This window comes from Delphinus delphis, chromosome 18 (genome assembly GCF_949987515.2).
Source record: "Delphinus delphis chromosome 18, mDelDel1.2, whole genome shotgun sequence".
In the NCBI taxonomy this organism is placed as follows: Eukaryota; Metazoa; Chordata; class Mammalia; order Artiodactyla; family Delphinidae; genus Delphinus; species Delphinus delphis.
In genome coordinates, this window is record NC_082700.1 from 5,679,433 (window position 1) to 5,695,254 (window position 15,822).

General features: G+C 52.7%; 1 protein-coding gene across 1 annotated transcript in view; it reads right to left on the minus strand.

Annotated features, from left to right (window-relative positions):
* FLT1 (fms related receptor tyrosine kinase 1) overlaps positions 1-15,822 on the minus strand; it is a 172,639-nt gene that overhangs the window by 10,790 nt on the left and 146,027 nt on the right. Inside the window, exons 19-25 of the mRNA XM_059995932.1 lie at positions 15,112-15,225; positions 13,581-13,669; positions 9,562-9,718; positions 9,033-9,130; positions 8,180-8,302; positions 6,114-6,225; positions 4,584-4,683 (exon numbers count right to left, since the gene is read on the minus strand). Coding sequence (XP_059851915.1) covers positions 4,584-4,683; positions 6,114-6,225; positions 8,180-8,302; positions 9,033-9,130; positions 9,562-9,718; positions 13,581-13,669; positions 15,112-15,225 — 793 coding nt within the window. The remainder of the gene's footprint in view (positions 1-4,583; positions 4,684-6,113; positions 6,226-8,179; positions 8,303-9,032; positions 9,131-9,561; positions 9,719-13,580; positions 13,670-15,111; positions 15,226-15,822) is intronic.

A 15,822-nucleotide genomic window follows, 5' to 3' on the forward strand; every position in this document is an offset into this window, starting at 1 on the left:
TCGGGCTCCTCTGTCAGTCACGTCTGCAGGGAATAGAGGTCTCTACCTGCCCCTTCTGGGCAAACCACCTGCCGAGCATCTGTACACACACTGGCTTAAGGATCTATTCTCTTTGTTCTCGGGATGTTGATTGTAAGTCATCTCTTCTCTCGGGAGATCCCCTAGAGAGGACCCTGACCAGGTCGGATCAAAATCTGAATGGGCCTGGACTCTGGATCTGGGTCAGAACCCGGCTGGGAGCCCTGCTCAGGCAGGGACCTCCTCTCCAGACCCCTCACCTAACCCAGGGCCTGCCTGTGCGCACTCAACAGATGTCTGCTGAAGGAAGTCAGACTGGTCTCCTAGAAGAGAACGCGCTGCTCCTTCCATGAATCCCTAATTCCCAAGGCAGACCGCAGACACGGCTGGGACCTGGGCGCTGCCGGGATGCGCCTGAGGTGACGCATCCCTGCTGCCGCCTCTCAGGTGTGAGCCTGCAGGCGGCACCCACAGCTCCAAGTGTCTCTTAAGGCTATCCCTATTTTGTGTCAAAGCCTATGAGGTGGCTGACAGGGAGAATATAGGAAGGTTAAAAAAAAAAAAAAAAGCAGAGTATGAGGAGGGATATAAAAATAACAGTGAGAAAAGGTTGAAACTACAGGCAGAGTTAAGATGCGCAGTTTATATCATGATTTTGAGTAGTTTGACAGAGGCTGTGCTCTAAGCTTCCAGGCAGCTGGTGAAAGGAAGGAATAACCAGTTAAATGGTGCACATGAGCCGGAAGCTAAAAAGAAACCAGCTACTTGGAGGAAGGATGGCTCTTCCCAGAACGGAAATCTGAAAGGAGGTTCTTGCAGACACCTCTCAACTGCATCATTATCATCCGAGTCATAATGACTTCATGGGATGGCCTTGTGCATCGTCTTTCGATGCTGGCCAAGTCTCAATGGCAAAAAATACCATTCAGTAAAAACAATTCTAAGAGGCAGAACAGTGTGGTCCAGGTGTGTGTGTCCAAAGGCTCTGATTTAACCCCAGGATAAACTTCTAGGTACCCAAGGGGTTGGGAGCACCACGTGGTCTTCAGAATGTTCCACGGGCACTGGTCTTCACAAGCAAACTCTCCTGATACTTGGCTGGTGGAGCTGAGGTCCTCCTTTCTGATAGGATATCTGCTTGCTGGGTACTTAAGTCTTTGTTTAGGGACGGACAGGAGTTCATAAAGATCACGTGTCTGAATTGCTAACTTTCCTCCATTTGTCCAAACTTCTGGGTCAAGACTCTTTTCAGAAGATGATTCTGGTTCCCTCCCACCTGTGTCTCATCTACTGGACCTGTTTGACCTAAACCCTAGGGGCGGGCTGTGGGTTGACTTGTTCTAAGAGCGGTGAGGGCCCTTGGGTGAGTGTGCTGTGTGGTCTGGTGTCAGGTACCACTGCAGTGGGGCTCAGCTTATAGACACCAAGGAGGCTGGGACTCTGGGCTGTCGTCGCTGCTCTCTGGGGGACACAGGACAGGTCCCTTAACTCTCCCTGACGAGCAGTGCCTTAGAGTGCGGGCTCAAGGCACGTGCTCCTTCCAGGCAACCCAGGCCAGCCTGCTAGCGACCACAGGGCTAGAGTAGCATAAGACAGTCCCATGTGGATCTCATATTAAGGTCCGTTTACACATCTTACTAATTTATTGAGACAGGTACAGAAATGCACACTACAGAGGCAGGTGGTCACGAGACTCGAGTCTGGGATCCTCACCCCAGGGGTGTGGGCTGTGGCAGAGGCTGGCCTGTGTCTGCCTTACCTTGTCTAAGGCTCCCTTGTCTCTAGCAAGAAACATTCTCAGAGGCCACTGGAAGAACAGTAAATATATACACAGATATTCTATACAAGGCAGCCAAAGCAAGACAGGCTTGAACGAGGCAAAAAAAAAAAAGGTGGGGGGGCGTGCCCTGAGAATAGGGAGCATTTGGTCAAGCAGAGGCCCCAGGCTTATCCCGACCAGCATCACTTCGCTGCTGAGAGGCAGCTGGTGGGGGAAATTCAAGGCCTGTGAACAGGAGTCTCCCAGGTTCCTCTCTGCTGAAACCAGCCGAAGGGACCACCTGCAACTCTTGCTGTTTTTTATTTTGATTCTTGGTTTCTGACTTCTAGTTTCCACTCCTCTTGCCTAAGATTCAGTGCAAATCATCTCAAACACCAAAGGAAAAGAAAAAAAAAATCAAAACATTCATTATTTCTTCCCTTATTGAAAGACATCTGATTAAACAGGCTCTGGGCGAGGAATGAGTGACTCACGTTAAAACCGTTTTACATCACTAAGTAAACAGGTTTAATAAAGAAAAGAGACACCAGTTACACCCAGCCCCATGGCCCTTCTAGAAAATGAGCCAGGGGTGACGGGACTGTGAGAAAAGCTTCCTTTCCAAGCTATCACCCAAGCTCCCAAGGGCACGCCAATTTAGACCAAGTTCAGGTCACAGAACCCTAGTTCTGAGAGCTGCCCTTCATCCTCACCAGGGCCTTCCCGCTGTTGGAACAAACAGGAGGGAAATGACTCCAACAGCTTTCAAACGCCGAGGGTTTGAATTCTGGACTTCTCAACAAACGAATCACAAAGCTCCTTCTTTGTTTTTATAGTTTCTAAATTAAACTCCCTAGAATTGAGGGACCATCCTTCTTTCTGTGGACTGGGGTACAAGTGCTACCTTATATAAAGACTTGAAGGTTTGATAAAGTCCAAGTGAGTTTTGGGCCCAAAGTTGATGTGAGTTCTTTTGGACCAGAACCTGGATAAGAATTGGAAACACACCCTGCAGGTGTGTAGCGTGGTGCTGGGGGCTCTGGACTCAGACTCGGTTTGCTTAACTAATTGGCAAAGTGGCAAATCACTTAGGTGTTCTGTGCTTGGTTGTCTCATCTGTAAAATGGAGACAATAACAGCACCCACGTTATAGGGTTGTTATGAGAATGAGGTAAATTAATATGTTAAAGTGCTTAAGACAGGGCCTGACGCTTAATAATCACTAAATAACTAATAAAGGCTGTGGTTAACGACCGCAGTCATTACTGTTAGTCACTGGGAACTTGCTTTTGAGATTTTCAGATTATATGAAAAGTCCAAGGAAATATTTAATTCAAAGCATGAGTGGACATATTAGACGTTTCTTCTAAGGAACACGGGGTATATTCCTAACTTAACAGTCCTGTGATCTAGGGAGCTCAGTCCAGAGGACCGCCTTTAAATCTGTCTCCTCTCTACTTAGCCGACAAATCAGGAGACTTCTCAGAGGCTTAGTTTCGTCACGCATCCAATTCAGGTGAAAATTCCTGTCTGCTTGCCCCTCAAGCGGGCTGGGATCTTCGCTTAGAAAACTGTAAAGTGCAAAGTCATCTCATTTGAAACCAGACCTCCTGGTGTCTGCCCCTGTCCACCACGTAAAAGCAGGGAGCACTTGAGAACTCTCCCGCCTTTAAAATCTCTCTCCAGTCCAGCGCAGGCCTGGGGCTAATCTAGCCGCGTCCCCAGCTCTCAGAAGGGCCTTGTGCTTTGCTGGCAAGGACACCACGTACGACTGAGAAGGCCGGGTCCCTTCTCCCCTCTGCACTCAGGCCGCTCCCCAGCCCCGCCTCCGTGGCCCGAGTCCCCCGTCCTCACGGTCCCGGGTCTGACCTAGCTTGTCTCTGGGCCGTGGAGGAAAGAGAGGGCCCTTTGGCCAAGCGCACACTTCCTTCGTTCCCTCCGACTCCTCCCAAAGGCCGTCGAGGGGCTCCTCACAGCCCCAAGTTGTGCGGGTGGGAGGGGGAGGGCCCCCTGTCTGTTCGGGAAAGGTGGTACCGCCGCGAGCATGGACGGGGCGGGGGGGGGGGGGCGAGTCCTTGTCTAGCAGCCTGACAGAACTGCCGGGGTCATCACCTTCCTGCCCAGGCCTCAGGGCAAAACACCCACAGAGCGTCAGGAAGACAGAGTCTGAGAGGGGCGAGCAAGCGCTTGTCCAAGGTGGACAGCCCTCACCCTGGTCCTCCCGTCCTCCTAGAGCCACGGGGCCAAGCAGAGGGGCCCCCGCCAGCAGCAGCCCCAGCCGCCTGCTCCGCACAGGCTGAAGGTGCCTCGTTGCCCACGCGGGCCTCTGGGGAGCAGGGTTCCTACCCAGTCCAGACCCCCGTTCCTCTCCTCCACGTCTCCCCCTACGCTCCAGCCAGCCCCCCACAGTCCCGGGTGTGGCTGGAGGGCCGGTCAGCTGCGGAGGCCGTGGGCCCACTTTGTGAGCGGGCACGGGGTCTGGCCTCCACTTCCCGGGCGGGCTCTTCAGTTGTGCCCGGGCTCCTAGCTAGAAGCTGTGTTCCTAATTTCGGCTCGCAGCTCCGTTGGGGGTGGAGAGAAGCCCTAGGTAGGGACGGGTCCAGGACGTGACGCCTCGCTTCTGGAACGTGCTCCCGGGCACGGCTGGGCCCCAGGGGGCTAGGCAGGGGCGACCCTGGGGTAAGGAGAGCCCCCTGCATCTCCCAGGACAGGGGCTCTGGACGTCAGCAGCACGTCCCCTTCCTGGGGCGGCCTGGCCGGGGGTGCGGGGGTGGGGAGCCATGGGCTGGAGGTGATGGGGGCTCACATTTCAGGCGTGGCGTACTCCGGGGCCCGCATCCTCATGCCGTCCTTCAGGCGGCTGCAGAAGTCCTCGTCCATCTGCACGCCCGGGTACGGGGACCCACCTGTACCGGAACACAGGGCACGTTATGGCCTCAGGGCACAATTCCGTGTCTCTTTCCTCCCTTCCAGGCGAGGGCTGGGTAGTGAACTCCTGGTGATGGGAACGGACCTCAGCGCGCAGCGCAAGCCCCAGGGCACCTCAGCGGATCCTTGCTGGCGCTTGGCGCCCTGGTGCTGGGTGTCAGATGCCCGCAGGCCGTTCCCATGGCTGCTCTGGTCTGTTGGGTCAGGAGAAAGGGTGGCACCTCAGGGGTCCCTCCCCTCTCCCTACAAGGAACCCTAGAGAAAGCCCAGCATTTAGAGACTCCTTCCTTGAGTTAAAAAGCCAGTAGACTCAGAGGCGGTCACTGGTGGCTCACTCACACCTCACTGAGAACGACTTGAACTCACTACTCTCGTGTGAGGTTCGCACAGCACTGGGGGACCGGTTGCCGTGAGGGGCCCGAGGCAAGGGGGCCAGGAGCTACGGGACTGGGCTGGCTGCTGTGGGGCGGGGCTTGCAGGGGGCCCAGAGGAGCCGGGACTTTGCCTTTTGCCAGTTTTTCTGGGCAGGATCACAGGTGACCGTCCCTCTTAGAGGGACTGGTGGCTGAGGGAGGGCTCGGGGGTAGCAGGCCCTCCCGATCTGCCCTGTTGCAGACCTCGAACCGAGTCTGTCTCAGCATTTGTTTGTCTGCACTTTCGAGTGATTGCTGTCAGGAGGAAGCAGCTGGGCGGCGTGCAGCACTGGCCCTGTGTCACCGCGGGGCCACTGTGGCCGCCAAGCTGCTTTCAAAGACTGGAAGCAACAGGTGCCTGTCATCGAAAGCAGAGGAATGTTTTTCACACATTACAGGAAACCAGGGATGTTACTGGGTGACTTTTTATTTGCTCTGCAAGGCAAGTTTCTGGCAAAGTCCGAAAGCCTCTTGGCTAGACCCGGCGTTCGGGAGGCCTCGGTGCGTGTCTGCGAGCAGATGGGGCTCCGGGCGCACCTGTGTGCTTGGACGCCTTGGACGCGGCTTCCAGCCACCGCAGTGGGTGCTGGTGGAAGCAGGGTAAATACACCCAGCGTAAACCAGTGTCGGGGGCTGGCTGTGCTGACATCAGAGGCACGGGTTGAGCTGTGTGTGTTGGGTCTTTCCTGGGAAATTCTGCGGGGACGGGGGGACGCGGGGAGGGAAGACGAATGGGTGTTTGAGGAATTAGAAGAAGGGGGCCGAGGACAGGGAAGGAGCAGCCAGACTGGCTGAAGACAAGCCTGACTGCGGCTCTTACTCCGGTCAGACCTCGTGCACGGCCCTACGAACATCTTTGCGGCGCAGGCGCACGTGCACACGCCACCCGCCTGAGCCTACGTGGGTGTCAGATGCTGATCTGCCCGCGGAGGCTCGGCAGAGGGGGCGGGCGTGCGGTCCTGGCCCATCTGCTCGCGTCCTGCCCCCGGGTTTACCTAAGGAGAAGATCTCCCACAGCAGTACTCCGTAAGACCACACGTCGCTCTTAGTGCTGTAGCTTTTGTCAAAGATGGATTCGGGAGCCATCCACTTCAGAGGAAGTCGAGTCTAGAAAAGGGCAAGGGGGCCTTGAGCAGGAGAACGTGACGACAGAGCACATTCAACCCGTGTGCCCACGGGGTCACCTCCCAGATAACATTTGGCCTATAAGTCATTTCCTAGAGCAGCGATGGTTTCCCAGCATGGAGGAAACTCATAACATGCAGTGTTACGCTGCAAGGGGGAGAGCGGTGTGCTACACCAGTTCCTGTGATGGCAACAGTTGTTCAGTGAGCCCTTCCTACGAGCACAGCACGTCCTGTCTCTGACTCTGTAAGAAATCCTTCTCCCCACAAGAGCTCACACTCTACAGAGACCTGGGAAAGAGTGATCTGAAGTAGAAGGCATCCTGAAACTCGATAATTTCCTGGAATTTTTCTTAAGGATTTTGAAAGGCATTCCTATTAAAAAAAAAAAAAAAGGATTTAAAAAGTCATTGAATGGGGGGAGTTGACAAAGGCACTAGAAAGAAGGAAGTTGATAGTTGATGGACAGTATTCAGGATGCCATGTGGCTGGCTTTCAAGCAGGAGCTCCAGTGAGTTAGGCCCGGCCACTTCAGAGGGATGGGGATTGACAGGGAGCCTGGGATAGTGGAGAGACAAAGAGAAAAAGAGGGGGGAGGGCCAGGGAGAGGCTGAAAGAGACACGGATGGACACAAAAGAAGCACAGACTGACACATGGGTAGATGCCATCTTTGCAAATCGGGGCTCTCAAGGAAAGCTTGTTGTTTTCCTTTTATAAAAAGAAACAGTGGGGCTGGGCTTCCCTGGTGGCACAGTGGTTAAGAATCCGCCTGCCAATGCAGGGGACATGGGTTTGAGCCCTGGTCCGGGAAGATCCCACATGCCACGGAGCAGCTAAGCCCGTGCGCCACAACTACTGAGCCTGCGCTCTAGAGCCCGCGAGCCACAACTACTGACCCCGCGTGCGTGCCTAGAGCCAGTGCTCTGCAACGAGAAGCCACCGCAATGAGAAGCCCACGTACTGCAACGAAGAGCAGCCCCTGCTCGTCGCAGCTAGAGAAAGCCCGTGTGCAGCAGTAAAGACCCAATGCAGCCAATAAATAAATAAATAAATAAAAGAAAGAAACAGTGGGGGACTTCCATGGTGGTCCAGCAGTTAAGACACTGTGCTTCCAGTGCAGGGGGTGAAGGTTCGATCCCTGGCCAGGGAACTAAGATCCCACATGCCTCACAGTGCGGCCAGAAAAAAAAAAGAAAACAGGAAAAAAAACTGTGGAGGAGAAGTGGTTCTCAAAGTATAGTCCTGGGACCAGCTGAGGCACATTCTCAGGCTCCACCCAAGACTTTCAGCTGAACAGGCTCTCCAGGTGATGTGTGTGCTCGCTCAGGACTGTGGAGTAGTCATCAGAGCCCAGACACAGACTTAATTAAGGCTTCAGGGTAAAGGCCAGAGAAGGGGGGCACAGGAGGTCACCCGCAAAAGCAAAAATAACACTATGTTCAGAAACAGGCGGGGAGGAGAGGCCCGTGTGAGCTGGCAGCGATGCTGGGTCTGAAGGCAAACCCGGGAGGGACGCGATTTCCTCCCCGGCAAGGTCATCCTGACGCCTGCCCCCGCCCTTCCTGAGATGTGTACACCTGCTGAATCCATCACCCGGGTTTATCTGAGGGGAAGAGTCCAGGCTGTTCTTTCCAGCGGCCCAGGGAACTCCCCCAGGGGGCAAAGGGGAGGGGACGCTGTGGTCCCCGCAGGGCCCACTGAACAGCGCTCCGGAGCCCAAAGGACAGGAGCCGAGCAGGGACAGGGGAAGGACAGGAGGAGGGGACCGTGGCCTCCCGGAGCCCCGTGCGAGGGCTCTCGGGTCCACGGTGCAGGCGGACCATTCGCCTCCACAGGAAGCGCGTGCTGGTTTTCAGCGACCCCTGCCGAGGGCTTTGGTCTGTGGTTTGGAAATGATAGGGCCTAAATGAGCCCAAGAAACGTCCAACTGACTTACATCTCCTTTTCTCACGTAATCGGGGTTCTTATAAATATCCCGGGCAAGGCCAAAATCGCAAATCTTCACCACGTTGTTCTCAGACAGCAGTATATTTCGTGCTGCCAGGTCTCGATGAATACACTAGAATAAAACAGTGGCATGATCAGTGCATGTCCTCGATCTCATCGGCTGATTGCCTGCGCCTTCTCAGTGTTCTCCTTCTGAACTCGGGGATCCCTTTCGCACGCTTCCTTTACATGAAGGGAGCGGCTCCCGACGCATGTGGCGTCACCCCAAACGTGAAGCACTTCTCTACCAGTACAGACCCCCGGAGGCCCCCAAGTCAAGAAGGGTCCCGAATCCCCTTTGCTACTGTGTTGCAGGACAGCATCGGGGAAACAGAGCTGGCCGTCGGGTTCTCCCAGGGAGCACAACTTCCCCAAAACCTCTTATCCTGAGCTGCTGAGATCAGATCACGATCTAGCTGGAGTTTCCTGGGAGGACCCCACTGGGATGTATTAATAGAGGCCCTCCCATGGAGTCGTGTAGTCTGAGAGTCTGGCCAGCTCTGAAAACACGCCGGAGGACGTTGTGGAGCACAGGTGCCAGGTGCATCTAGTCTGAAACCCAGCGAGCTTTTCCCCTGGAATTGAGTCCTACCTGCTGGTACCCAAGAGTCACTGTACTCAAACTCCCTCATATCAGGATAAATGAGGTCGTGTGTTGTGAAGTTCCCTCTACATTTAAGGACACACATACAAGCAAATACGAGGAAAACTGGATTTATAGCACAGGTGTGTGTTTGCCCCTGTGAACATCCACACGACCGGGTCTGGGGAAGAAGCAAAACAGTAAAGATCGTGAGGCTGACCTTTCTGGAAGACAAAAACTCCATGCCTCTGGCCACTTGAAAACTGTAAGAAATCAGATCTTCCATAGTGATGGGCTGCTTGTAGAAATCGTCGGAATCTGGAAAGCATTAAAACCGTAACTGTTTGTAAGGCTCTTGTTATGCCACCAAATCCCAGTTTATTGGAACAATGTTAGCAAAACACGAAACAAACCAACAAGTAGATCAGAGTTCATTTTCGAGAGCATTTTTGAGTTTCGACATGAACATCCGAGATTTTTCCAGGCCTCTAGCCCATTTTGCCCAAGCACGGGGGGCAGGGGATGATCCATGAAGACAGAAAGGCCGGAGGGGAGACAATTGTACAGTTCCCTGTCAAAATTAGTAACTCTGTAAATAATCTAAATTCAAATCTTATCTCCCCAGGACATTACGCTTCGAGTCTCCCACGGGTGTTTACTAGGGTGATAAATAAGAAAACTATTTCAGAGATGCACAGTATGCTGTAAAAATATCCCAGACTGTAGGACAGGAAGGAATTAATACCTACCCTCCTCTTCCTCGGCATCACTCAGACTTTTATCCTCCTGAAACCCGGAGCTTGCGAAGCTCTCGCTGCTGGTAACACTATCTAGTCTTTGTTTCTCGCCCTGCTCCAGGTCTGGCTCCATTTTCTCTTTCTTAGGCTCCACGTGTAAGGCTGCATCCTTTAACAGACCAAGAAAGACACAGATGAAAGGGACAGAACAGTAACGGGGAGACCAGTCCCTCAAGCTGGCACTCGCCTGCACTAGGAGAATGTCGTCCGACAAAACGGATAGTACATTAGTAGCCTGGCTTCGCCTGGGGTTGTGGAGTCTCTTCTGCTCTTGGGCTCCCTGACAGCATCTCGGGGAGGATAAAGGAATATCCACGGCAGCTGCTATTAACTGAGAGCTTACTCGGTGTGAGCCAGTACACTAAGAATCTCCGGGACATTTTCTCTTTTAATCTTTCCAACAATTTTATGAAGTAGTTCTTGCTTGTAATACACGAGGGAATTATGTTCAGAGAAGTCAGGTAATCGAAGTCACATGCAGCTAGTAAATGGCAAAGCTTGAACCCAGGTTCGGCCAACTCCAATCTATGCCCTTGAGCGCTTTTCCATGCCGTGCACCATCTTGTGAAAGAGGATACGGGATGACAGAAAAGGATCCCCGGTCAACTCGGGGCCTTTGTAATCCCTGGGAGGAGTAATAAGATCTCTGGTTTCCTTGGAGAAGGAGGGAGCATGAACGTTTCCTTGTCTCCCCTGCATTCAGAACAAAGATAGAGTTTGATGCTAACGAAGGTAGGAAAGGCCTTTCAGCCTGGCCTGGGCCTCTAAGCCCTGCTGTGTATCTGGTTCTTTCATTGACCATGTGATCTCGAACAAACCACCTTGCTTTTCTGGGTTTCCTTTCTCTCATCGGAAGAGCTCGATCATCTTATTACGTTTTGACTCACGGGAAAGGAGTTGTTGATTCAGGGTGGAACCAGAAAAGATTTTTATCACCTTTTCGTAATTCACCTCATCAGTGTGACACTAGAAACAGGACTCCCAGTGGCTTCAGGACTCGACCGAGTACCTAGCTCAGTCCTGCTAGATGGCAGTGCCAGACAGGGTCGGAGAGGGACTGGGGTTCAGTGGTGTCCCCCGATCCGCCCGCCCTTGGGGGCAGGGCTGAGATTCCCCAGGCTCCCCATCCTTCCGTGGCTTTTCCTGGAAGTGTCACAAAGTGGGAACGGTCCCTCCACTAGAGGGCGCCGTGGGAGCAAGCAGAGGACAGAGGAGGCTGCTTCAGCCTGACAAACCCTGGAAGCGTGGAGGGTCCCCGGCTCCTGCCCCCACCCCCGACAGGAGACCCTCCTGTGCCGCAGAAGGGGAGTCAGGCCTCAGAGGGAACCCCGACTGCCGTCCAGGTGACCTACCTGAGTGGAGATGGAGATCGTAACTCTTGGTTATTACGTGTCCCCGAGGCAGTTAGACTCGATTCTGCTCAGTGGGCGACAGAAATTGTATTTTCCACAAGACCCTTCCCAGGACAGAAGGCAGCAGCGGAAGGGGGCTGGCAAAGATGCTGGGGTGAAAAGGGCTCGAGTCTTTGGCGTGACTCCAAGGACCGTCACTCAAGACTCCTTCACCCCTCCCTGACTCCCAATCAACGGTATATTTAGTTTTGCTTATTGGTAACCATTTCTGGTAAACGTTGATTTATTGAACTTTTGGGGCTCTGACAGAAGACAGGGAATTTATTACATATAATATGTAAAGATCCTAGTGAACTTACTCGGAAAATGAAATATCCCATTTCTGTTTGGCCATTTGGTTTTTCCTTTAGGTTCCAAATATGAAACACAGCCGTGTGTTTTCCACGAAAACACTAAGCTCCACCAAGAGGGAGGTGAATCATTAAATATAGCCAGAGAAGGAAGCAATCTCTTCAAACAAAGGACGCACGAACCCAAACGTTCCATCCTGCCCGGGTCCCTGGGGTATTCTTGCTGGATTAGTTCTTCCTGAAGCCAGCCCAGGATTTCAGGACTGAGGAGAATTTGTACTGCTCTCAGCCCAGGGCACCAGTCTCCCGTTTTTCTTATGTTTTTTCCCCTTTTTACCCAGTGCAGTGCATGGAAAAAGCATTGGGGGGGGGGGGGGGCGAGTCAGGAGAGCTGGGTTTTCTCCTCGACGTCACCTCTTGCCTTGTGTGTCCTTAAGGCCAGTCATTTGACTTTTCTGGGCACATCGGTAATGTGAGCGTGTAGGCTAGCTGGTCACAAAGTTCCCTTTCAGCTTCAAGAGGCTCATTATTAGAGGGCATGGTTTAAAATGGGGAAAGTACGTTCTTGCGTATATGTTGCCAGTCTGGTAGAAAAGCTGTGTCTCTGGTTGGATCAGAGGCTGAGAGAATGGGCCAGCTGTCCGGTGGGTCTTCTTCATGTGCCATGAGAATCTCACTCGCATGACAGAGATGGGCATCATTCTTGGGTGTCGTATACCGTATCCGTCATACAGATCATATAGATCAGTGGCATTAAGTTAGATTCACCCAATTTTTCTATCTCGGTGGATCCATGATGATGATGACGGTAATTAACATTTATGGAGAGATGAACGGAATTTGATTCAACAATTCCGTCAGCTGGGTTCTATTATTATCTCCATTTAATAAATGAGGAAACTGAAACTTAGAGAGACTGAGTAACGTGCCCAAGGTCCCAGATTTCTTGAGTGGCAGAGATAGGATTTAAATCCAGGAAGTCTGAGCCTGGACTCTGAGCGCTTAAACCACCATGCTACATGGATTCATCAGCGACACTGCTGATTACAGGTTAATAATGTCAAATCATCGTCTCGTGGGCTTCTCTAGTCCAGAGAAGGACACACCATTGGTGAAATAGGCCACATTGGCAAAGGTTTATTAAACTCTCCTTCACTCAGTAATCCCTTTTAAACTCTGTTTGCGTTCAGGACTTGGACCCTTGTGTTCCTTTTATTACATAGCTTTGTTTTGGTGGGTAAGGCCGGTTCAGTATGTGTATAGGGGTGACATCGGTGGTGAAGGTGTGGGGAAGTGGGAGAAAAGGCAGTAGGGAGGGAAGAAAAAGATTTCTCTGGCCCCATCACTGTTCTATTGTTGACTATAAAGTCAGCTGACCGAGTCCTTAATTTCTCTAATCTAATCAATGGAAACAATTATGCTTGCCATCATCTTTTAAGAAATGAGTGACTAAATGATATGTGCATGTCTGAGTATCTATGGAGAGAGAAAGAGACAGAGAGAAATTTATCAAGATGATTTGATATTTAGGTAGATGGCTAGTAAATTTTAATCTCTAATTATCACTGCATACAGTGGGCTCGAATATTCTCTGTGCTCACCCGAAAAAGAGTGTGCTATATTAGCGTGGAAAGAAAAAAAATTTTTTTAAACGAAAAAAGCAGAGATTGTGTTTTAAGCTCAGTCATTCATGGTGTCGACTGAAAAAAATGCACAACGTAGAAGCTGTGAGTTGGGTTCATTCACTGTCTTTCTGAGGACTGTAGCCCGGGAGCAGCCTCTCAGAGAGCTCTGGGAAACTGCTCGGAAGAGGTAGGGGGCGAGGTCAGCATATACGTGATGTTGGTGAAAAGGGGACGTGCAATTAAGCACACATCTTGGCAGAAGGCTGCCACTAGTTATGCAGAACAGACATCTTAGTTAATGGTTTCGGGGCTTTTCTAAGTATGAGAAGATGCAAGAATCCAGGTTCCACAAAAAAAAAAAAAAATTTCTCCTGAAAATATGTAACGATCTGAAGGCCTGTTCTGCTAGTTTTCCCAGAGCACAGAGCGCCTCATTCCTGATCTCCGCCCCTGAACTCCTTTCAGGGTGTGTTAAAGGTCAGCGACTACAGTGGCTCATGACTCAGTCCTTGCAGAGCTGGATGGATGGCTAGTGACATTCTTTAGTTGGCAATGGAAAAATAGTTTCTCTTGCTTTATGCTGCTACAGCCTAAACGGAAACTCACTGCTGTCTTGAAAAACCTCCAACCCCTAAGTTCCTTACCTTGTTGAGAAGGAATAAGGCCCGTTTGCTCTTGAGATAGTTGGAGAGGTTTCCGTGTTTGCAGTATTCCACAATCACCATCAGAGGCCCTGCAGGCAAAACGACACATGCTCAGCCACACCAAGCCAGCCAGCCAGCCATCTGCCAGCCATCAGTGGGCCTGAGAAACCTCAAACCAACTTGTCTTTATATTAGCGGGGTCTGGGGGATGCAACTTGGGGGTGGGAGAGTTTTTTTGTTTTTGTTTTTCCAACTGGACCTGAGAAGGGGTTTAAAAAAATATACAAAAGGAAAAGGAGACAATTGGTGGGGGGTCGGACTGGGGAAGAAGCAGAAAAAAAAAAGAGTAGGAGAGAAAGAACTGTGGGGAGGGGAGGGGAAGGGCCAAGGTCAGGGCTCTACCTGTAACTGCCAGCCACCCTCTTGGCCCCTTGGCCTCAGGACACTGTCACACCAGCCCCTCCCTCCCAGGTCCTGTCTGGCCTGACCCCCCCCCCCCCCAGCTGCATGGCCACCTGGGGGTGTCTGCACGGAGGTTGCCCCAGGGCTTGTAAGGTCTAAAGCAGGGATCGGCAAACTCATAAAGAAAGAGACAGAGACGGTAACTGTTTTAGGCTTGTAGGCCACGCAACTACTCAGCTCTCTGCCTTTGTAACCGGAAAGCACCTGTAGACGACAGTACAACCAAATGAGTGATCGCGCTCCAATCCAACTTTAGGAACGCACAAATTTGAGTTGCATAGCATTTTCCCATGTCACAAACTATTCCTCTTCCCCCCCCACCCCCCCAACTACTAAAAACGGTCGAAGTAAGCTCCCAGGCTGACCGGCCATCGTTTGGCGACCCCTAGTCAAAAGAGGCCAGAGGGTTGGAAAGGAAAGCCCCGAGCTGCACTGCGGGTCCCCTGGGCTCCCCGAAGGCGCCATCCCCACCGCTCACCCGCTGGGCTCTAGGCCCACAGGGCAAGAACAACTTCCGGTTCTGGGTCAAAGCGGAAGTGGCCCCAGAGAGGCTTCTGCACGTGGGCCCTGTCCTGGGGCATGCTGGGAGTACTAAAGGCGCCCTAGGGGAGGATGGAAAGGTGTGCGAGTCCTCAGTCATAATGCACCCTGTCCCTGCACTTGGCCCTGTGGGTACGGCCTGTCCGAAGGCCGTGTCCGCACCCCACCTCCTCCGGGGAGCCTGCCGGGAGTGATTCCTTCCCCCGGATGGAGCTTCAAGGGATGCTAACCTTCTGTGCATTTACCTTGGCTCCGGTCATACTCCTCCCAAGTCATCCTGGGAAAAACGCCCTGCCTTGACCTCGAGCCTGCGGAAGGAGGTCTCAAAGGGAGTCCTTCTGTCCAGAACCTTTAAGCTGAGTAGCCAGGGAAGGCACTTCCAGGATGGGAGCACCTTCATCAACGGACAGGCTGCTTCCTCTGGACTATTACCAGGCCATGTGCCAGGAGGCGGGGGAGAAGGGCTGCGGGACAGGGAGCTCGCCAGGCCGCGTGAACCGGGACGGGCAGGCCCTCCCTTCCCCTTTACCTCCTTGCTTGGTGCAGGCTCCCAGCAGGTTGACGACGTTCAGGTGGTGGCCGATGTGGGTCAAGATCTTGAGCTCGGTCATCAGAGCCTTGTACTCACTGGCCGTGGCCCCCTCTGTGTGAGGATCAAGGGGAGAATCAAGGCAGCGGGACCATGGGGCTCTTTCCTCTGGGGCGGCCCTCCTGCCCTGTGTGTTTGGCAGTGCTCAGCCCTCACTGCACTGGCTTCCCCACAGTCTGCAGAAGGGCCAGCCTCCAGCCTGTATTCATTCCTCCCACCCTCTCGAGCCAGAAGGGTCTTGGTTACAGTGAGGCGCAGGGTGGTGGTGGGGTTAGTCACGGGACGTCTCCCCTTGGTGGACCTCGTCCTGTTCAGTAACGTGCTGACTCAGAGCTGGGCACCTGGGAAGAGCGCCTTCCAATGGCTTCCTTGCGTCAGAACCAGTCCCAGCGAGAACTTTCCAGGCGGGGGATGATCCCACACCTCACCTCTTTTTCTCACTTCCCCCGCTTTGAGAAGTTACAAAGGGGCCTGCAAGGGCAGAATCGCCCCTTCTGTAAACATCTTTGCCATGTGTTATTTTCTCTCTATAACCTTTTCCTCTCCGGAGTCTGCAGGGTTATCTCACGTCATGAGGCTCCATGAGCATCTGAATTCAGCTTCATTCTCAGAGATAAACAGTGTCAATCTAAGAATTAGCAGAGTCTAAGG